Source organism: Geospiza fortis, unplaced genomic scaffold, assembly GCF_000277835.1.
Source record: "Geospiza fortis unplaced genomic scaffold, GeoFor_1.0 scaffold11, whole genome shotgun sequence".
In the NCBI taxonomy this organism is placed as follows: Eukaryota; Metazoa; Chordata; class Aves; order Passeriformes; family Thraupidae; genus Geospiza; species Geospiza fortis.
In genome coordinates, this window is record NW_005054304.1 from 8645656 (window position 1) to 8669604 (window position 23949).

Here is a 23949-nt window from a genome sequence, read left to right on the forward strand (position 1 = left end):
AACTTAGGGATTCAAAAAATAGATAAGAACCTATGAGAGAAAAGGTATATGGGGCTGGCTTCTGCTTCTGATCCATGAGTAGGATGAAGTCAAATTTAAGTTGGAGTAAAAGTTTTATATTTGTGTAACTCAGTTATTTACCAAAGGATATCTTCAAGTGATTTTGTGGGTAAACACAAGTTCACTGTCTTTACTTTGAACCAGCCAGGGGTGTGCTAACCCCAATCTAAGAGCCACAAAGGTCTGGTTATTGCAGGATAGTGGTCAAGATAAAAAGTAATCAGTGTTGAAATTGTCTGATTTGCAATTGCCAGTCTTCCTTCAAATGTCTGTTTAGATGTACGCTTGATCAGGGTATTGGCTTTTTTCCTTTCTTTTTTTTTAATTTATTTTTGTTCTAGTACAGAATAGGAATGTAAATACTATAGAAAGAAAGTATTATTGAAAACATTTTATAAAAATCATTAGGTATGTATATACAAAAGTATTTTATTGGTTTTAACTGTAAATGGCATTTGTAAAATAGTTGTATTATTATAATATTTGTATGATTATTTTAATATGTAGGTATTTGTGTATTATTCCCTGATAGTACTAGTTTCCAGTAGTCTAGTAAATTCTAAAAGTATCACCTCAATGACTAATTTCATTACTTTTGTTACAATCACAGTAATGTTTTATAAAATTAGGAGAACATTCTGTTATTTCACAGCAATCCGCAATGGAGATGCAAATTTTGTATTCCTTCCTGGATTTTGTCCAGACTGAAGATGTAAGAATAGAACTTTTAATATCATGATTCAGCAAGGCTCATGTGCTTAGCTAGATAGTTCATATTGCAAGTTTCTCCAGTTTAAATAGAAAAGTTCCTAAGTGAAACAGCAATCACAACTGCAAAGTCTTGCCTTATGTTTTGGGGGAAAACTATGCATTTAATGGGATGGAGTGCAGAGGCAGATTTTTTTTTTTGGGTACATTCTTAAAATATTTTTTACAGGTCTATTTTTTTGGGTTTTTTTGGTTTTTGGTTTTTTTTTTTGAGGGAGAGAGCTAAGCATCAAATTTTCCTTCAATGTGTAAACTGAAGAAATTTTTGAAGGGTAAAGGTTTTCATTACCAACATTTTCTTTTCTAAGAATACATGACATGGGCAACAATGCAGCATCTCATCAAGTTTGTTTTAGTGTTTCTACAGTTTTGCTGGAAGGGGTTAAAATACTAGAGATGAAACACTGGAGTGAATAATCTCCACAAAGAATTAGAGTTGAAAGGGCTATACATGCCACAGCCATACTCAAAATCTATTCCAGAGTTAATTCGACATGACACACATTTCATCTTTGTGTAAGAACTGCGATGACCTGAACTGTAAAATCAACAGAACCATGTGAAAAGAAAAATCACTGCATTCAGCTAGTCCTTGAATGGATCCCTTCTTCATTTGTGCAGGTCATGTATGTTGAGCTCAAAAAGCACATAACTTAGTCTAAACCTCGGCCTGCCCTCATATGGAAGTCTTTCATGGGGGAGAAACATTTGAAGGGGAAACAAAAAGATCAATAAACATAACTAATTTTTGTGCAATTTCTTCTATGTGATTGTGTTTAGCTTTGCTTCCACTGAACTTCTTTGCAAAAACTTCTTTTTTTTTTAAAATTTGTTGGAGTTAAAGTGTCAATACATACCTTCTGATGGTTCAAAGAGCAAAAAATGGAGTGCCAATATGCTAAGAGTAAGACTATTGTTTGTATTGACTCTTCTTAGCATTGCTGAGTTTAATTCTTCTGTGAAGAACTTCATTATGATGCAGGAATAATTTAAGCTTCAGAATTTTTAGGGAACCATGGTCTTTGGAAAACTATCCTAGTTCTGGTAGTTACCTATCTATTCTGCATAGCTAGTGCACGCATGCATTCAAGAAACTAAAACTTGTTACAATTACTCACTTAGAAGTTTTCAGTAAATTTTCCTTTTTGTTTTTTCTAATAGGGTGGAGTGAATGGCTTGACTGGAGAACTGGAATTTGCAGAAAATGGGGGGAATCCCAATGTGCATTTTGAAATTTTGGGGACAAACTATGGAGAAGATCTTGGCAGAGGCATCCGCAAGGTAAGGCTACATATAGTCAAGCAAGAGATTGCTGATTTTCTTGAAATCTTTCTTGGGTTGCATGTTAATAGAAAAGCATTTGATGGCAGATAACATAGTGTTATGTATTGTTAAAGGAGTAAGACATAGGAGAAAAGCTTTGAACTTTGAGATACTCACCTATTTCATGATTTCAAGTAGGTCTTGGAGCAGGTTGTGTTGATCAAGATACCATTTGTAATGCAGAATGTGTTAAGCTGCTGATGGACTGTCCCAAAAGACCAGTGAAAGCTGTTGTTTTTTAACCCTTACAACCCCTGTCCAAAATAGCAAATCTTACACTGAATAATGTTTAGACCACCCAGATTGGTCCCTGATACTTGGTTGAAGTGAAATGCTCCACCTGCTATATGATGAAAATTCATAGCTATGGAAAGAGGAATTCTTTTGTAGAGTAGATAAAATTTATATAGCCTCTTCATTAAATAAATACATGGTGTTTTAATGAGAGTTAACTTTTACAGAATAAGTTCATGTTATGTATTCTGCTGCCAGACACAGTCCAAAGGCTTGGACTTAGATTGTTAACAGGGAATGGCATATATGTCCAGCAGAATTACTCTTTCTTGGTATTTGAGTTTTGCCAGTTTAAAACTAAATTTAAGTCCTGTGTAACAAATACTGAAACATTTGCAATGAATATCCTTAACTTTAAACAACTGCTCATCTGGTATGGAAAAAATCATATGGCACTTCACAGGTAAACAAAATACTAATAGGCTTTCCAGGAGCAACTATCCTTCAAAGGCAGACTTTCAGAAAAATACCAAGATCTTAATTTAGTGTATCACATCATACTGGGTTTTGTGTAGGACGAATATGAAGTGATTGAAAGGAGATTGTTTTCTTAATATATGTAAACTGGGTCCATGTGTAAGTGTCACTTCATGATGAAGTGCATCATTTGTCTGCACACCTTTTGGAGCAACAGATAAGTACTCTGAAAGAAGGAAGAGATAAATAAGTCTAAAGTGTCTAAAAACTGAACTTTCTCCTGCACTATTAATCTGAATTGTTATTCTGTTTGTGCTCTTTTATCTCTTGTCAATACCCTAATGTACACACGGGCCTATAGTTATGTCACCTTGTGCAGAGGTCCTGACAGATGCTTCAGAAACTAGACAGAACTGGATGTGGTTAATATTTGGAGGTACCTTACAGAGAGTCTTTGGAGACCAGAATGTTAGATAAGTCATTATTCCCTTACATTTAAATTCTGTCTGTTTCAACATATTTTGATTTATTTTCCATGCTATGCACTGAGGAGCTATTTATGCTTTAGAGCTGCCTTCCTAAGACAAATCTGTGTCTCTTCATTTAATTTATTTGGTTGACTTTGACTGGGTTTTTTTTTTACTTCAGGCCTGTCTATGTGAATGCCTGAGTAAAGCACTAAGCTGTGTTCTTTCATTCCCAAAAAGATAGAAAAGAAAGAGAGACTCACAGAAAGATCTTGGAAATACAGAAGTACAAAAAACTTCCTGGCTATTCTAACTCTTTTTTGATGGTGTGTTTAGAATTGTACTACTAATTTAAGCTATGGTAAAGTTTGATTTTAAAACAGATATTTATGACTATGGGCACACCTAACTTGTGTAAAACAGTGGGGTAGTACAAACAGGTCTTTTGAACCTTCCTTGTTTACTGTTTATGATAGTTCAAGAAAAAAGACATTCACTGTCTTCAGAGTGAAATAAATTTGAAGCTGGTCAAAGAGAATAGAGCTTTGTTCAGAATATAATTAGATGAAACTCAGCATCATTCAATCCTGTTGAGGAGAAAAGCAAAGTTTAAAATTAAGATACTAAAAGTATGTGGGTTTTGTTACATTTGCCAATATGAGCATTTAAAATTAAATATAGATATTACAAGAAAATTTTCCTGTTGAAAAAGATAGCAAATGCTTCTCTCTAGAGTTTTGGGATGCACTGCAGCTGGTTAAAAAGAAGAAAGGGTCCAGAGCAGAACAGATCAAAACTGTTTCAATTTTTTTTCCTAAACAGCACTCAATCCAGAGAAACCTTTAAAAAGAGGTGTACAGAAAAAAAGTTTCTTTAGAAAGAAAGTTCTGTCTATATTCTGAGAATTTGATAATTGTTCTCAGAAGTTTCTTTAAAAAAATCCAATAATTATTTCAAATTTTTGCAATAAATTGAGTAAGAAAGCAATTTTAAATTAATACAGTATTTCTAGTCAATGTCAAAGAGTTAAAAAACAAGGTATGTTTCTTAAAACAATCACTTCAGAGACAGAGAAGAAAATTTTTAGGGGATTTTACTATTTGACAAAACTTCACATCTTTTATCTTGGATTAGGATTTACTTTACAGTGTATGAGTTACTAGTGTTGGAAGCAAATCACAATAATTACTGGAGTCAGATATATTTTTGTTAACTACACTAATTAAAGTACACTTCAGATTTTCGTGTGGTCTGACTGCAGAACTACCTAAGCATTTTTATTTCTCAACTCTAGTAGAAGCAGCTGCAATTACCAGACTGACTGAAATGTCTAAGCTAATGCATCTTCCCTAATCAACATATTTTCAAGTACTTTTATAGGAGATAATGAAGGGTAAAATCATTACAAAAGGCCCATTGAAATCATTGGGACCAGAGATTCCCATCAAGTGAATTGTGTAAAGAATTGCTATTTTGTTTTCCTAAGGAACAGTCAATTGATTTTATTAAAGTAAGATTTTAAAACACACTTGAATTTCTGAAGAGAAAGTTTAATTGAAAAGAGAATTTCTGCTTGAAATCTGTTCTGCTTGGGTTCTGGAGTCATTTATACTGCTGCAAAGTTCACTTATATTTGTAGGTGATTATTCCCAGGACTCAAAAAGAGCAAATAGTTTAGGATACACCTAGAATTCATGTTTATGTTTGGTTTATTTGGTCAAATTAGGCCATGTATCTAGGAAAAACTGTCTTCACGTCCCCTCCTTCAGCTTTTTTGAGTTACTATCATACCTAAAAAGCAGTGGGAGAATCCCTGTGAAAGATCATTGTGCTGAGCTCCATCACCAAGTGACAAGTTAGCAAATCCTGGAGTGGGATTTGCCTGAAACAGCAATTTTAGACCCTCATGACTGTAAATGTTATCCATTGCCTTGCAGACCATGGATCAATTAGCTTGCACTTTTTGCCAGAGCCAGGTACTTGGAGTAATACACTCAGATTGCTGCCAGGTACTGATTTTATTGACACCAGTGGTATTACAACCCCGAAGGAACTGAAGAAAAACTCTGGCTTTTACACATCATGCTGTGGCTTGCATTTGTGCAGATGTAGGTATATTCAGTGGGAGACATGGGTGTATTTCTGATATTTCTCTGTTGGCATTTGTCTGTTGGTATTTGACATTTGAGTATGTATTCTTTGACATTTAAATTTCAGTGCAATACTTTTATCTATACTGCTGAAATAAAAGCTGCCATTCCCGTGAATAACCATCCAACAAACAAGTGAACAAAAGGAAGTTGATAGCTCTGAGTACTGTCTTACATCTCAGTGGTGTAGAAAACAGCACTGCAGAAATAAAGTGGTTTTCATGTTTCTTACAGTGCTCCTTGTAATTCAGAATGGGCTCATCTTCAAAGGCTCTGTTTGACATTTGAAGTTTAGAGGACTTTCTTTCTGTTCCTGCACTGGTTTTCTTACCACAGGTGGGCATTTGAAAATGCTGATGTGTTTTGCTCTACCTCCCTATGCATATTAGCATACATCCACCCCCTCCTGTATGTTTCTCTTTTCTTCTGAAGATCTTTTAGGTTATTTCCTCCCAGTGAGGGAGCAAGATGATGTAGCAGGCTCTCGCATCAATTCCTGTCTGCACCAAGATATCCATGGCGAGGTTTCCTTGGCATTCAGGACAGCTAGAGATGCCTTGGAGGAAGGATAGAGCTGTGAGCATTCAGGAGAACAGGTAGCCTTGGTGGGGCACCAGGAAGGTGCCACCAGGATGCTTTGAGCCGTCTGCATTTGTCCATTAGGATTGTAGGGTTCAGTCCTAAATAATTTTGATTTGATTGTCTTAAGGAGGAAATGTTATCTATTTTGATCCAAGGGAGATCTGGGGTTTTCAAGCATCTCATGTGAAAGGGATTGAAACCTGTCTAACAGGTTCTACATTGCTCCTCTCTGCTTCTGCCACTGCAAGTGGCAGGACCTTCCCTGCAGAGTCAATGCATGCAGGTTTTCATTTCACAGACTATTAAGGATTAACACTTTGTAGTTGTGCTATTTGTTCAGAGATGGGAAAGCTGGTTTGCAATTCTTCATTCTCTTAAAATAATTGCTATTTCCACTTAATCTGAAAATACTTGTTGATCACAGTAGTGGTATTTCTTTCTAATACACTATATTCTTTTTCTTACACTTGAATCATGGAACAATGTTCCAAGCATATATTTTGATCTTCAGGAAATTGATTTCTATTCTTATAAAGTTAAAACTTATTTTCTGCATCCATTATCTCATATTCTCTTTTGTGCCATTAGGCAAAAAGAGCAGTTATACAGCTCTGCCAACACTTAATAACAAACCCCATTTAATAACCAAGAGCATGTGAAGTATTTCCTTCTCAGTTAGCTTCTTGGTAAGCTACTTCAGGTAAATTATGGTTTCACCTGGTCTGTTTGCGAGCACAATCAAGGTAGAGCTGTGTAATGTGACTTTAAAGATACACTTGTATCACCTCCTTGTACTTTAAGCTGTGACCTATGCAGATGTTTTAAAGGTTGACGTGCAATTTATGATGTAAATGAAAGATATCCTTGTGATTTAGAGAGACACTATTGGTGGTGTATTTTCTAGTGAGTTGAAATAAAAGTTGCTGTGTCTGACTGCTTTGCAATCTCTAGTATTGATGGAGAAGGTGGACCTGGCACAGTACTACCATGATGGTCTATCTAAACTTAAACACTCTTCTAGAAATGAAGTAAGCTACTTAATTCTAAAGGTAAAGAGGTAATTAAATATGTTGGTGAACCAAGACTGGTTGTTCTGGTTCAGCACAGAACTTAAATTTTGCTGTAAGCCTGCTGCAGAGTAGTGTTTCCTCCCTTCATTTAGTGCTATGCAGTAAATCGATTAAGACACAGTGACTGATGCTTTACTTTCTGGTAGCTTCTGCAAATCTTTTGTCAAATCTTAGTGAAATTTAATTTGGCTGCAAAGTGTTGGGGATTTGATTGCCATTGCAATAAAACTAGAGTTAATAGAGAACTGTGTTTTACTTGGAAGTGTACTTCCGCTTAGATTGAAAGCCAAACCAAATGACTATTTGACTATAACAGAAAAAGAAATTAAAGTATCCATCCATAATTGTATTTTTGAATTAAAAAAAATTAAAGGTCTTAAAAAAAATTTCTTCTTTTGAATGGAGCATTTTCTTTTACAATCTCAAGATGCAGAAAGAGAGGCAGACTGGCTCAAAGTAATCAGTAGTGTACCATTTGGGGAACTTATCAGCTTTTGGACTCTCTGATTCAGATGGAGGAAGCGAAATCTAATTTTTGTGCTGGATTGTCCAGCTGTCTGCCCTGATCCTGGGCTCTTTGGATGAATATTTCATTACTTGTAATAAGTGCAAAGCAAAGAAGCCAGAGATGGATTGGTGTCCTGGTGGATGCTACAGAAGACAAAGGTTCAAGTCATTCTTCTGATAAATGCAGAGCAGAGTTGCTACAACTCAACCCGTTCCACATGAATTATTCACCTGTGGAGCAAAACATCCATCCAGAATCCATAAGAGCCAGGATCAGGTGTAGGACCAAAATGACCCAGAAGTCAAACTCCAAACTAACACCCACAAACCCAAGGCAAGCACAGTGCACTATTCAGGTGTTATCCCACCTATTTCTTCTTACCAGAACAGTCGGTCATGTCTGCTGAGCTCCAGTGTGTTTACTGTGTTCTAAAAAAGAGAATTTTAGCCTGTAATAGTAATGGGTGTCAAGATTCCCTGGTCTAGAACAATAAGGAAAAGTGCTCAGTGAAAATTCCTCTCAAATAATTAAGATCTGGGTTTATCCAGTTTCCGGCTCACAGGTTGGGTGGCCCTTAACAGTGACTAACTAACAGGGCTATAGATGATTTTGAAAAAAAAATAGTCTTTCAAGCCTCTGAATAACTGCAGCACTCTGGAGTCAAGAGGGGCATGCTCCTGCATTAGGAACAGTGTGGGGAGAAAGGGAAAATGCAGGATGGAAGAAGGGGGAAATGCAATGGAACCCTGCAGAGAAGCATTGATGTCAAGCAGAAATTCCCCTTGGGACCTTGGTGCTCTGTAGTATTTCTCTTCACAGTTTTGGAAGGGATGAGCTCGTCTCTCTTTTGCTCAGAATATTCAGTCCTGTCAAAACTGATAAGAATGTTCTTACTGAAAAATATTTTCAGTGCATTGGGAACTGCCTATTTTGACTGATGGCTTTCATCAGAGGGAGACAAATCTTTTTTATGCTCTTTAAATTATATAGTTTCATGCATTTTATTCATTTCTGTTCATCTGGAAAAGAGGTTATATTTTACCCATCTCCTGCAGAAAATATAGTTGTCTTGACAGCAAAGAACTGGAGAATTATTTTCCACTTTCAAACTGTGTTTTTAATTTCCTTTCATATCTTGTTATGACAATGGAAACTTGAGAAAGATCAGTCAAAAATTAATAATAATTAAAAAAAGCTGAGAACAGCAACTCCTGTTTTCTGTTGATGCTGTTAGGCAAGTGCCTAACCACAGAGGCTCCTGTGTAATTATTCTGTGCTTCAAAATGGGCATAAGAGCAAAGAATGACACAGAACTTCAGTCATTTTTGCAGCAGAGATTTTTTGTTTGTGGTTTGGTTTTTTTTTTTTTGTCCCAGAAAAATTTGAATAGTAGAAATTATGTGATGGGTTTTTAATATCTACATTGCAAAAAAAAACTGGATTTGCATGTTGCTCAGTTTTATGTAGCAGTTAAAACTTGATTTGGGTTCGCTAAATATTTTTCCTTCATTTTGGATTCTTCTTTTCCTCTTGAACTGCTCACAGTTAACCAGGCCAAGGGGTTAGATCACTTTTGTTTTTCTGAACTTGATATTGGCAGAACCTTTTACAGTTTTCAGTATGACTGGTTGAGCCGCTTTTGAAATACCTTTCCTATGGTTTTGTGGCTTTTTCTTCTGCTTGAGTAGCTGTGAAAGCCTCCTGGTGAATATGGATCTGCAGGACTGGCTGGCAAATTGTGAATTTTTATCCTCAAATGCTTCCGCTGAGCAAATTAGCTTTGTAACTCTCTTCAGAGATCTGAAGTGCTTGGAAACTTTGAAGTGCCTCAAAAATGACATTTTGAATAATGTCAGAAGGAACTGTGTATTATTTAAGAATGGACTTAATGCTTCATTGACCTCTCAGGCAGTAATGCTTCTGTGTGATCTTGGAAATCCCATTAGGGACTTCTCATCATCTTTAAGAGAATACTCAGTGGGTGCTACTTCAAGAATGTGGTTCATCATCCTTGAAATTAATAGGATAAAACACTTAGCTCGACTTGGAATTACTTGTTTTAAGGTGGACACTCTCAATGAATTATAGGTTATTTTCAGAATTAAAGTTTTTAATGCTTGTCTTTTGCTCTTTAGAGCTGCTTTGTTTTCAATCAAGGATATCATCTGATGAAAATTACTTCATTTCAGAAATGCTTCTAACTGGAACAAACATATATTTTCCATGAGTAGGAAAAAGTAATGTGTATTTAACCCTCCATTAATCCAAAAGAATGAGGGTGTTGTAGCTAATTTGTCATGTGAAGAGGGAGATAATAACTATATCTCTGGTAAGTTATATATTTCTACCCAAATTTGTATGCAATCTGGGTATCCTAGTCAAAAATTCCTAATAATTGGAAAACCATGCAGACAGGAGAGAGAAATGTTAAAAAACTGAACTGCTTCTTCTAACAAGAGGCATGAAGTGATGATAGTATGAAATGGATCATTAAGTTTCGGCTTTTGAGGGTGGTGAAGGGCTCAGTTCTCAGAACTAAGGGCTCAGTACAAACCATTGGGAGGGCTGATACGTGTCTGTGGGTTATAATCCAGATCTTAATCCATAATGTGTGAAAGTAGATCTACATAGATTTAGAATCATAAAATTGTTGAGGCTGGAAAAGACCTTTAAGACCATTCAGTCCAACGCCAAGCCCACCACCAATCCCTGTCTCCAAGCAGCAGCACATTTACATGCTTTTTGAACACTTCCAGAAACTGTGGCTCCACCACTTCCCTGGGCAGCCTGTTCCAGTGTGTAACCATCCTTTCACTGGAGCCCTCCATCTCCCTGCAGCCTCCTCTCAGGCAGATGTAGAGGATGATGAGGTCTCCCCTGAGCCTCATTTTCTCCAGGCTGAACACCTCCAGCTCCCTAAGTCATAACACTTGTGCTCCAGATACATCCCCAGCTTTTCTGCCCTTCTCTGGACACACTCCAGCACCTCAATGTCTTTCTTGTAGGGAGAGGCCAAAACTGAACCCAGTACATGAGGTGTGGCCTCACCAGTGCTGAGTAGAAAGGGGAGGATCACTGCTCTGGTCCTGCTGGCCACACTATTGCTGAAAAAGCCAGGATGCCATTGGCCTTAGTGGCCACCTGGGCCATTTCACAGGATTTGAATTTGATAAATTGTCATTTTCTTAAAGAACCACAAGCCAAGACTGACACAATTATATGGCCTGCTGCATTCTGCCAACCATATCCCACGGTAATATATCATAGAATTGTACAACAGTCCAGGTGGACTTCAAAGATTATCTGGTCCAACCTTTCAATAAATTGTTCCTAACTTGCATGTTTTTTGGAGGGCTTCTCCTTGAAGGCTGTGTTGTCTTGTAGACTGATAAGTTGGATGAGCCCCTGTAAGGGGCTGGAAGGCCTGGAATCCTCATATTAATCACAATTTTGCTGGTACAAATTTAAAATACATTTTTTGCAGCAAGATCTCTTTGTTCCAAGTTAGTCTATTAGCAGGAAAACATGAAAATGTGTCTATTTAGACATTGACTATTCATGTGTATCTGAAACAAAAGTTGGTTTGGTTTTTGTTTGTTTATTTTGGGGGTTTTGTTGGGGGTTTTGTGGTGGAGATATCTTTGGGTGTATGTGTGGTTGGTTTTGGGGATTTTTTGGTTGGTTTTGTTTGTTCGGGGTTTTTTGTTTAGTTGGGGTTTTTTTTCTTTTTTTGCCCTGTGTTTGTTTTGTGGAAATATATATTTCATTGAGCGTGATGCTGAATGATAATTTGTTGATAGCAGTAGGCACTATTTTCCTGCAGTGAGTTAAGCAACCATGGTAAGCCCAAAGACCTTTACCTCTGTGGCCATAAAATATTCAGTGAGATTTTCCACTGAACGAGGGAGAATCCAAACACAGGCATTTAATCCCTTTAGTCCTCCCCATGCAGATTGTGGGATCTAGAGGAGCTAGACAGATCATAAGCTGATTGGGAAATGATGATTATAGATTTCCACTGAAAACACCCACTAAATATCTATTTATATATATATGGTGGGTGTGTAATATCTACCACCCTCAGCCTTCAGAGCTGTGGGAGTAGATTTACAGGAGGCACAAATGTGAAAACTTCCATGAAGCTGCCTAAGGCTCCCAAATTCATTATAAGGATGTAGACATCTATAGGCAAGAGTTAGAAAGTGTTATGTTAGCAAAGAGTCAAGGGTCAGCTGTGTCCTGATGACAGCAGGTGCTGCCCACCAGGTAGGACAGCTTGAGTTGATTGGGAGTCTCATCTTTGGGCTGGGCCAGAAAATGCACATGGGTACAGTGGTTGCTAAAGAGGAGAAAGGACACATCAGAGAGTGGAAATTGCATTCCAATGTTGTTAGCAAAACACAGTTGGAAGTACAGTAAATCTTTGTTCGTTGTGCTGTTTTTAAGACCAATAAGAAATAAACGATAACATTTGAGAAGACAAAGAGAACCACTCCTGTGGCATCAGTTTGGATTCTGTATCATGTTTATAATGTGTTGTAGTTTCCCACTCCATAACTCAGCTCATGTATTTTGAAATGTGACAGAGTTTACTATGCATAAATCCATTTGTAAAGCAGAAGTTTTCAGTTGCCTTCTTATCTGCTAAAATAACTTCAGGAGCAGAAGTGAGATGTCATTTTGTCTCAATATTGCATTTATGGCAATGCTGAGATGTGTTTCCCCCTAAAGTGGTCACAGCTGTATCCTGCAATTAAAAGAACCATAAAAGTGATTTCCAGAGATAAAAAGTTACCTCCATGGAACTGTTTGGGGACACCTTTTTGTACCTTTTGAGATCTTTGCAAATAATAAAAATGAGGATGGTGAAGCTTTCAATGACTTCATAATATTTATAGTTCCTTCATAGTGTTGGAAGATTTTTATGATTCAGCCTTAAAATTACAGTGCTCAGATTTTTGCCTGTTCTAAAGTTATGATATAATGCCTTAATCAAAGGGTAAGTTACAATAGAATTTAATAATAAATATTCTTGTCACGGTGTACTCCTGCTTTAAAATGTGCAGCAGGAGTGATAGAAAAAGTGAAATGGATGAGGTCTCAAACAATTTACATTTTCATTTTGATAAACAGAATTAATTTTATTTGATAGAACCAATTTAAAACATATAAGGGTTTTGAGGAAATTGTATGCACTAACACAGCTTTGAAACTCTTTAGGCTGGCAGTAAATGGGGATAAGCATGTTTTAAGGAATTAAGAAAAGTATGTTTAGCACCTGTGGCAGAAGTCAGTTAAAAAATAATCTCATCGTTATTCCAACACTACTTCTCTCCATTTCTCAAAACATATGAAAAATGCTGCAGATATTTCTTCCTGAAATGTAGCACTGGAAAGAATATCTTTCTTGTGTAAACATAGATGGATAGAATAGAATAAATTGCAGGTTTTCTGTTGAAATTTGAGCTCAAATTAATTTAGTTCATATATATAAATTTATTTTTACTTGGTTTAGAAAAATGCAACATAATACATCAAAATTTATACGTTGGAGTAAAAAAAAAGCAGCAACATTTCAGTTGAAACCATTTCAATTTAAGCTACAAGCTTTAACATATTTCCTGATCAGTGCTCAACCAGTCTGCTTCTGAACCTTATCAAAAGTTCTTATTCTGAAATGCTGGGTTTGATTTTAGGGTTTTATTTGTTTGTTTTAAACACATTTCTATAATAAATAATGTACTTGGAACTCATAAGAATCTGATTTAAAGTATGCATTCTAATGGAGTGCCTTAATAATGAGCCATAAGTGTTTTAAATGAATATTTTAATGCAACGTTCAGTTTCTCTACACTTCTACTGATTTTGCATTATAACTTAATTGTATTTGAGAATAATACATTTTTTTTAAGCCTTCATGCTAGTTTTGCATCAGTTTGGCTCTAGAAGGTTTCAGTGGTCTAAACATTTGTATTCTGAATTGTAACTCAGGTATTCTTAGGTCTCCAAATGTATAAACTACCGATAAAATGTGTGATTTCTCCATTGAATGTGCATGTCTGAGTTCCCATTAGTCAGTTTATTTGAAGCTGTGTATTATATCACTTGAGACAAATATTTGTCCTAAATATAAAGTAAGAAAATAGGTCTTTTAATTAAGATCTAGTTAAATAACATAAATCTATTATTAAACCATTCCTACCACTCACTGGAACAGTGCTAATTAATGGTTTTTTTTTCAAAATATCTATTAACTATTTAAATAGAATATCAGTTCCACTCATGCCACAGTGGTTGAACAACATTATAAACTGTTTTCCTATCTTGCCTTGCAATCCCTGGACCAGCCATCCAGGCCTGCTGCTGTGGCTGTGTTTCTTGCTGCCTCATTTCATTTATTTTCCACAAATTACAAGTTCTGCTTCTGAGGTTGGAGCCTGCTTTTCTCGCCAAGTGCGTCACAAGTGATGTTTCCTTAGCAAAGAATAATGTCTGAGAACTGTATGCTTTGCTGCAGGGATGTAGGCAATGTCTTAGAAAGGATGAAAAGTTCATTTGCACTCCAGAAAACCTGCTCAGAGAAGGTTACGGGAGAGGTTGTCTAAGCTTTGAATTAGAGAGAGGTTCCAGCCTAATATCAGAGCAGTTCTGTTCACAGAGAGATGGTAACTAGTGCTGGGGGTCAGTGGGTATAATTCCACAAAATTTATTTCAGAATGAGGCTACAATTTGGAAAACCAAAGTGAATGGATTTTGATTTTATCTGTGACAGTCTTTTATCAAGGGACAGATGAGGTGAACTATTTTTTATATTATGGTAATGATATATAGAAATATTTTACCCATTAAATCTCAGTCCACAGAACTTGGATTGCCAGCGTGTTCAGTTGCTAGCAGAAAGATTTTGAAGGACAGATTTTTGGTCAAGTACAGACTGAAGTAAATTGGATTTCCACAATATCTATATGGTCATAAATTGCCCCTCCAAATATGTTTGAAAGACTGGAATAATTCACAGCTCGTTTGATCTCCAGTAAAGTCTCAGTGAGTCTCTGGATGCACTTGATTCTGAATAGTTGAATTGATTTCTCTGTTTGGCCTTGGGGCTTGCTGTACACAGAACAGTATGTGAAAGTTATTGTCCTCTCTGCTAACCTTACTGCTGAAGACCTTACACCCTGCTTGCTTTTAGCTTTGCTACTTATTGTGTCTGCAGGAAAGCAAGAATGACAAGACCAAGTAAGTGATGGATATCTTCCCACATGAGAATATAATCTTTATGTGCTCCGTGACTGTAGGCCACCAACAGATTGCCTTAAACAAGGACTGGTGCACTGAATACAAATGCTGTTGGCATCTGTACATACTGAAGCCTTTCTGCTCAGTCTGAAGGGGGGTGAATTTAACACCAAGCTGATTTTGTGGTGGATATTTTTGTGCTGCTTTTACAATAGGGGTGTCAGGGTGTGGGTGTATCTATGTGGTGTGATGGCAGACATGATAGGAAGTGTAAATAAGAAATTCTAATGAAGTTTTTCAGATAGTGGACCTCATCCCCTTTTCTCTAATGTGCTTGGTTTGTAACATGATGCTCCATAATTATTACAGATCAATTCCTCCAAATTTTTTTGTTTGGTTCTCATTATGTATTCCTTCTAAGCTCTTTTCTAACAGGTTTGTAACATCTAAATTGTCAGTCATTCCATTAGCCATTAGAAGCTGCTTTCTAGTTTGTTGTGACACTGTAGCATATTGAGACAAATCATTTCTGCAAGAGGAAATTAAAACATCAATAAAGAAAATATCAATAAGACAATGTTATGATACCTTGCTAAAGAAATGTTTGTCCTCATCATTATTTTATTTCATGTCTTCTTATTCATTTCATTTTGCTTAGAAATTGAGAAAAAGCTGTTTAAAAGCATCTGGTCTAGTTCAATTCACTTTCAGAAAGGGATTCCAACGGCTCTAAACCTCCAATGACTATAGGTAAAAGGAATTGTATGTCTCTCTCCCTCTTTTTCCCTCTCTTTTCCATACCTTTGAAAGATGCCTCGAAAATTGCAAAGAAAATCATACTTAACCATGTGTCACATTGGACAGGTTTTGTGTGTGATTGCTCTTAAATTCTGTTCAACATAAACCCCAGAGTCTTTCTTTAGAAGACAAAAAAATTTCCTGTGGACTACATCTGTTCACTGAAAGGCTGTGAAAAAGAGAAAGGTGCTGGCTTTTTGCCAGCTGCATTTTTTCAACTTTGGGGATAGCAGTAGCTGTGCAAGAGGCCATGAACTTGAAGATATTGCAGTTGTTTGGAGACCAAAAGTAATAGACTTAAGGTACATTTTAATTACAGGGTTTGGAGTAGGACAATTTAGGTTTCACAAGCCAAGAGTCTTGAGGTAAGCTTGAGCAGAAAAATGGGTATACTCACTTCCTTTAAAAAAAAAAATCATCCTGAGCAGCATAGTGCAGCTGCCTACCTGTAACAACATCTTTAAGACTTGGCAACAAAAAAAGCCTCTGACTTGCCATTTTGGGGTTTGAGAGAGTAGAAAGTATGGGATAGAGCTAAGAGGTAAATTCCTCACATTCTGGAGAAGTCAATTAAATCTGAAAATAGAGCTTACACACTGCTATGAAAGTGTTTCATAGTAGAAGTCAGGTATTTCTGCTTTGAAAACCCTGCTTGAAAAAGAGAAAAAAAAAATCTTACTTCATAAGGACTCACAGTTTTATCCCCAATCTCTTTCTATTTTCTCCAAACACTACAGTACACTTACTCAAGGGTGGGAGGGTGTTAATTAAAAATAATACAGCATCAGCTGAATGCTCCACAGAATTTAAAATGAAATGTCTGCAGAGATTATTTGCTATCATGCTTGCTGTAAAGGTATATGGCTCTTGAATGGGATCTTCTAATAATTTGAGATATGTCACTGCCCTCTCTTGGTGAGAGTTAAAACTGGCCTTTTTTTCACAAACCTTAACTGAAGAGCAAAAAGGATTTTTCCTTTGTTGTGAGTGGTTTTTTGCCAGGAAATTATAGCAAGTTGGATACTGTGGATTAATAATTATCCATGAAGTTGTGATGGCTGTACTATTTATTTCAGCCGGTTTGTGAGTGAGCTTACTGATTTATTCTATGATGTGTGGTCATATGTGTTTAGGAACATTTAGGAATTTAAGTATTCAACCTTATAAAAATATCCTGACAATATATTACTTTTCATAATTGTATAAGAATATTTTAAAATATTTGTTTAAAATATTTAAACAAAGTCTGTTCCTTGTGAGCAGTGACAAAGCTAATGACGTTTTAACTTCTTGGGGGAATTGCCTAGTCACTATTTTATTAAAACCTGTCAGTTTTAAGCAGCCAGTTCAGGGGCATGTGTTAACAAGTAATCTTCATCTAAAACATGCAGACAGGAGTACCGCCCTTGAAGGCAGTTCCAAACAGCAGAAGATATCTGGGGATATTTGTTAGCTGATTTCAACTGTTTTCTTTCAAAGCTTATAAAAACTTTCCTCCTCCAAAACTCTGTGAGAAGAAGATCTAGATTTGCAAGCTCCCTGAATTACCCCTGAGTTAAATTCTGATATCTGGGAGAAGTCATACATGGAGCCATAAACCATGACTGATTTTTTTAATTGTGTGCTATTATGAACAGTTTTGTAAAACGCCTCACAAAAACATCAGGTTTGATTTCCATGACATGATTAAATCTGATTAAGTTAAATCAGAGAGTGTAGTAAAACTTCAGTCAATCCTGTATTTTACTTCAAAGTAATCAAACAAATTCTTCAATGATAGAATTATTGGTTCAGGAAGGCTGGGAGTTTATACTGCAGGAGGGACTGTATTTTAGAAATGACACATATTTTATATGTATAACTTGCAACTCCCAAAGGGATCTTTTTGATGAGTTATGTTTCACTGTTTATTTCAGGATGTCTGTATTATGGCAATATTTAGAAAGGGGTGAATGGCAAAAAATAAACCAGTAAGTCTTGTCTTTTGACAATGTGTTTCTTTAAGCTAAAGAAATGAAAGAAAACAGAAATGTGGTACACATCCAGAGCCACACAAGCAGTTCAGCATCTGTTGTCTTTTCAAAGTGCAGAGATGATTCTTTGTACTGAGAAATACTTAAAGCACAAATGGCTGTTATTGTTAGAATTACAAAGTTAATAATCCATGTTAGATGTTTTTATAGAGAGCAATGACTTTTTCTGTACCAAATGCAAATTTGGCAAGTGCCCCTAGGCTGAAAGGATGGAGGAGTAGATATGTCAGTAGTTAAAAGTTTGAACTATGCCAAGAGCACTGGAACTTTTCTTGAAAAAGTCTGAAAGGGAGGTAAATTGTGATGATAGGGAAGGAGAGCTTCCCAATGCTCACAAAGGGAAGGGATCTGCGCTTTTACTGCCTGAAGTCACTATCACCCTCCACGTAGCTCTTTGTTGCTATGCAGGATGTCTTCCAAGAAAAGATTGCATTTTTCCTTTCCTGCCTAGCACTCAATAGGCAGCACCATGACCTGAGTTTTTACTCAGGGGTTTTTAGGAACTCTGCAGATCATCCAGGCTTGTTTGCTGTCCTGCTTGTGATCTGCATCCATCAGTGGCCCTCTCTGAGAAATGTGTGGGAATGGTTGGACTTTGCTGGCACACGGCAGCATCAGCAGGTCTGACTTTATAATAAACCAAGGTTGTTCTCTGTGTGAATTCTCTCAGCTTCCCAGCGTTTAGCCAATCAATCTGTAAGGAGCCTCTGCAAATGTCACCTTGCAAACTGACTACGTACTTCAGCAGGAAATTAGAAGGAGCAAAAACAGTTCAAGAACCAGGCTGAGACAGAGTTATTAAATTTTTTGCCTGTGTCTTTACTGGAAGGGGAAACAATCATATCTCTTTCAACATAGCAAAAAAGAGGAATCATGACACGTTTTAAAAATGCAATGTATTTGATGCAGCAATCTTGGTACACAGTTGCTGTGAAGTGCCTCGGGGCTGCCACACAGTTCCCTGCCTCCTTTCTTGTGTAGCTGTTATTTCAAGTCAGTCTTGTGGGATACATCCCATCCCTACTGCATTTTTGAAGGAGACAGCCTCACAGCTAGCTGCAATTCTCCACAGACAATTTCTGTATTAGTAGAAAAGCCAGGTTTTAACTTAAAAGTACAAACCTGACTGGCATTTCTCCATGTCTCTGTTTCTCTTTGTCTGGGATTTGACTAGTCTGAGCAGTCACCTCTTGGAGGCTGACAGCAGCTGCAAACTAGAGACGTGAGTGTGGGGCAAGCACACAGGAGCTCAAGGTGAATGGTAGGAAGAAGCCCTTCAATAATGTTGTGGAATAACAATACATCTTTTCATCTTCATTTTTCGTTTCTATCTCCAGTGATAGAACAGTAAGGATGATCATTTTCATGTATCATGTTCATTGTCATGTATCATTGACAATGTGGGAAAAGAAGAATTTAGAGTATAAAAGCATTGTTTTGGGAGAAGTGTGGGCAGGGAATGAATATGGCTACTTCCTGTGCTGGCTTTCTGTGTTGTCTGTCCTTTGTTTTTGCTGTCCGAACGTTCCAAGTTCACATGGTTAGTGTGAAATGCCAAAAGCTGCATACAGATATCTGCTCTGCTCCTCTTTACAGTTAGAAGCTCTCTGTCTGGTTTTATCTATTGACTTCCTAAGAAGTTGGAAAACTAATTGGAAAGGAAAATTTATTTCTAGATTTTTGCCAATGCCCTCAGATTTCTCCCTGTAATTCAACAAATGAAAAGATTTCCCAGGATAGTGCCTGCTTGTAATTTTTAACCCTGTGTATATGTTATTTATGTAGAAGTAGCTGTAGTGCTTTTAAATTGTACCCTTCTTTTAAATCACAGAGCACTAGAAAAACCTGGAGTAGCTGAGAAAGCTTTTTGGCTGAGCTCAGCTTTGAGTTCAGAGAGAAGCTCATTAATATATGTGTGCATACACATAGATACCTACAGGTGCATGCACATATAGCAGCTGGCCCACAGTTTTCCTGTAAAGCCCTAGACCACAGAGCTCTCTGTAGGAGAATAGATTAACTGGCCTCAAATACATGATGCTCAGATATCCTGAATTCCCCAAAGGTGAGATGGACTTCTGACTCCAGTTCTTTCTATCTATTTCTAAAGCTCTAGAGCTTTTCCCTCCTGAAGATCCAATGTCTTTTGTAAATCTCTGATTCATAGGGTGCCCAAGATCCTAAAAGGGATTGCTTCCTTGCTTCAGGTCTGCAAAAGACTCATGGGCTGCTTGTGGACAGTAGCACATATTATTGTCCTTTCTTAGTTTTTATTCCTATCCTTGTCATTGAGCCCTCTTTGAATGGAAAGTCACCCCAGCTCCTCTCTTCCCATGTGCCCATGGTAAAGGCAGAGCATCGCCATCAACAGTATTTATAGCAATAATGAATCCATTATGCTGAGACAGTTGTTGGAAATTGTGCCTGCGGTTTAACTTCTGAGATTAATGGCTTCACAGGGAGCCATTTTACCTCTAGGTTCCTCTTTTCTTCTTAACCTCCAGCACGTTTGTCCTTACATTCTTAACTCTTAATATTTTTGTCATCAGTTTTTTTCTTCTGTTCATCCCTCCCTAACATGATGATAGATAGACTCTGGGAAGCTATCAAATTGTATTTTCTTCTTCATCTGATAAATGAATGAATCACTCACCACACTTTTATCACTCTAATGTAAGTGTTTAATGAACCAAGTGACTTCGATGGGAAATGAGAAGAGGGTCACTTGCCTTGTATTTTTTGTTTTAGGTTTTGATGGAGCAGTTAATTAGAAATACCATGAGTACTTACAACAGATTTATGAGGAGGAGATGATTCTGTTTTATGCTCTTAAGTCATGGTCTGGTCCCTGGTCATGATTGGGTATCACTTATTATTCTCATTTCAATCTTGCTTTGTATTTGGTATTTTTCAGCCATGTAGTACTTCTTAATCTTTACACGTCAAACTTTATTCCTGATGTTTAAGCACTAGTGGATTTGTTAGACTGCATGCTTTATCTGTAGCATATTGGATTGATTTTTCTATTGGCTTGAGTTATTCTGTGTATAGATTCTTTTCACTGTAAACTGTATCTTCATGTAAGCTAGGAAGAATTCTTCCCACACACAGATACGTATATGCATACATATATATATATTTAATATATATACTTTTTGCTGAAATGCCTAATTTCATTTTTTTTAAATTCCAACATGACTAATTCAGAAAAGCTGCTTGAAGCCCTAATATATTTTAGAATATATATATATACATGCCCTTTTAGGCATAAGTTTTGGTGGATGGCTGTTTATGGTACTTTTGAAATGGTCTGGTGGATTTGACACTAAATAATAAAGCCCACACAGACAAAGTTCCCATTCTTTGTTGTTGTAGGATATTTATCTAACATCCTTAATTTAAAAAAAAAAAAAAGTTAATCATTAAAATTTAAGATCATAAGATAAAGCAGTGGACTGAAAATGCAATTTTTAAGTGTGTAATGTGAATAAATATGTGTATCTTAATTTTATTTATATGATTGTTCCTCAGAGAGGGAAATATATTCCCAAACTAAATTATACTTGATGGAAGCACTAGAACCATGGAAAGTTGTTTTTCCTTAGTAGGGGTTAGATATCTAAATTTATAAAGTTATTGGGAGATAAGAGTCTTAAGCATATCATAAGATGAAAGTGCTTAGATTTAGGTGGACAATTAAAGACTTAGGTTTCTAAATTTAGGTGCAGGAGCAATAACATCTAAGACATTTTTAAAAATTACAGGTATTTATTCCATTTAACAAAATCTTCTGAAATGTAGGCTCAATTAGGCTCCAAGGATGATTTATCAATGTGAATTTGAAGCACTATATATTAATTTGTGATTTTTTAGTTATTTGTCTGGTTTTGTTTGGATTTGGAAAAAAGTACCTGCTTTAAAGGAAATGTGTTTTTTTGGTAGCAACACAATTTCCTGTGAAACTCAGTGTCTGACAGACTGTCATCTGGCATCTTTAGATGCCTCACCAGATGAAAGCTGGTGTAGTATGTTGGAAAAACCAATGGGAAGCTGCCGCCCTGTCTCAAAAGTCACACAGAGTGGGTTTTAGTCCTTGAGGTAATAATTAACTTTGCACTCTCCTTGCCTCTTTCCTTCTGTGAAGACCCATGGTGTGCAGAGATCAGGGTCAGTGCTGTCCTACAAAGCTTTCAGCTCATTCCAGCTGCTTCGGGCATCGTGCCGTTCTTTGCACAACTCTTCACAATATAAGGGCCTGGGCTCAACAAATTGATTTGAACCATTCCCCCTGCACCTGTCTGAAGTGGTCTCAGAGCTGCCCCTCCTGACTCCTGTTCCTCCGCACACTTAATCAGGCAAGGGGGCAAAAGGACAGGGCCAGTTAATGGCTGTGAGTCCCTCACAAGTGCCAGTGTGAGCCCTCTTGTCCCCTCCCCGTCTGTTCCTTGGTCTGCAGGAGTGGAGCTTCCTGCCAGCTGTGTGCCAAGATTTGAAATTTCAGTGAAATAGCATTAAGAAATCCTTGTTTTCAGAGAGAAGTGTGGTTGTTAGGGGTGCAGTGTGCTTCCTTTTCTCCTCTCAATTACAATTCCAATAAGTCTTGACGCCGTGTTGAAATAAATGAGTGAACATTGTAAAAATTACTGCGCACCTACTGTTCCTTGGTGAACGGGGCCAGCATGATTACAGATGAGCATCTGAGATTGGGAGATGGCAGGTAAATACGTGCCTTCCTTTTCTAACTTCTCTCTCTAAAAATGCTGCTGCAAAACTTCATGGCTCTGAAAGTAGATTTTTGAAGGTCTCAAGACAATCTGAGGGAAACTTTACAACCTCTGTTCAAATTGTGCATCATCTGCAGCTCATGAGGATGTTTGCTAGCAGCTCACCACAATGGTGCCACTGTGCTCTGTCAATGAGTAATTGTGCCATTATAAAGCAAAGCCCAGAATACCTTCCTGAATTTCACAGCCTACTTAACAGCAAAAATAATTTGAACTGCTCTAATTATCAGATGAATTCCTCACTCCCGTAGATGCTGTGAAGAGAGAACCCGTGAGCTCACTGCTGGACCGGCTCTGTCTTTTGGAGCAGCAGCTTGATTACACTTCCTTTCTCAAGGGCCATCGTCAGACTGTCATTATTGATTTGCATTAAAGAAGCATTGTGCTTACCAGAGATTCCCAGCATGATCTGTGAACATATCATAGCTTCTAATCAATCCTATTCTTGTCCTTCTGCTGTGCTTCAATTTCTGTGCAGCTTAACACCTCAATAGAAATTGGGGGTTTTTTTCTTATTCTCATTAAGGAACTGAGCTGATTGCCTGAAATTATCTTGCCTGATAATTAGCTGTTACCTGTTAAGTCTGTTGTACATATAGTAAAACCTTGGATGACTGGCAGTGGCCATCTATACAACTAAGGCATTCATAGGTTAAAGGCAGGCCAACACAACTGCTGTATATGGAGAGAAAGCTGGAAAAATAGTCAGTCCTACAGTAGTGTGTCTGTGTCTGCGCAGCAGTACTAGATGTGAGGAGGCACCAGATGGTGTAAGCAACATCCTCAGCATCAATTCAGGTAGTACAGCAGCCTGGAAAGGAGACATTTCTTTTTTGTACTTTGATTCAAAATATGGAGCTTGGATATGGGAGCTTGGAAATTCCTTGGGTAGTGTAGATTTCATATTCCCATCTGTGCACATATCATCTTCATTGATATATGCAACCAATTTTATCTATATGTACACAAAAATAGATAATCCTGTCTCTTCATATTTCTTAGCCTTAGTGTTTATAGCTGTTGATGTTTATTTACCATAAGAATATACTTTTATGTATTTTTATTCTGAGTGGAGAAAGAAATTGCCTCTATTTTAGTGTAATGCATCATTGTTAAATCCTAACATCCTCTCTTTTTAACATCCCTTATTCTAACTTCATTTCTCCAACTGCTATTCTGTCACCAAACACAGAACTGCTTTCAAAGGCATAATTGTCATCTCATTACCGTTGGGGCTCTGTTGTGTAATTACTGAGGCAGCAAGAAATGGGCTCCTAAACAGGTAACTCTGAACAGATGGGCATAATGAGGTAAAAGGAGGAGCTTGACCTGGACTGTGACACTCAGTGTTCCCCATGAGGTGTGTAGCTTCCTCAGGAAAGTGGTCTCCTCAAGCTTCTTTTGATTTCATCTCTACAGAATGTGAGTGGTTTTATTAGACTAAGGTGATTTACTG

General features: G+C 37.1%; 1 protein-coding gene across 1 annotated transcript in view; it reads left to right on the forward strand.

The window, feature by feature from the left end:
- GRID2 (glutamate ionotropic receptor delta type subunit 2) overlaps positions 1 to 23949 on the forward strand; it is a 673693-nt gene that overhangs the window by 477662 nt on the left and 172082 nt on the right. The window contains exon 8 of the mRNA XM_005418132.2: positions 1990 to 2109. Within this exon, the coding sequence (XP_005418189.1) occupies positions 1990 to 2109 (120 nt within the window). The remainder of the gene's footprint in view (positions 1 to 1989; positions 2110 to 23949) is intronic.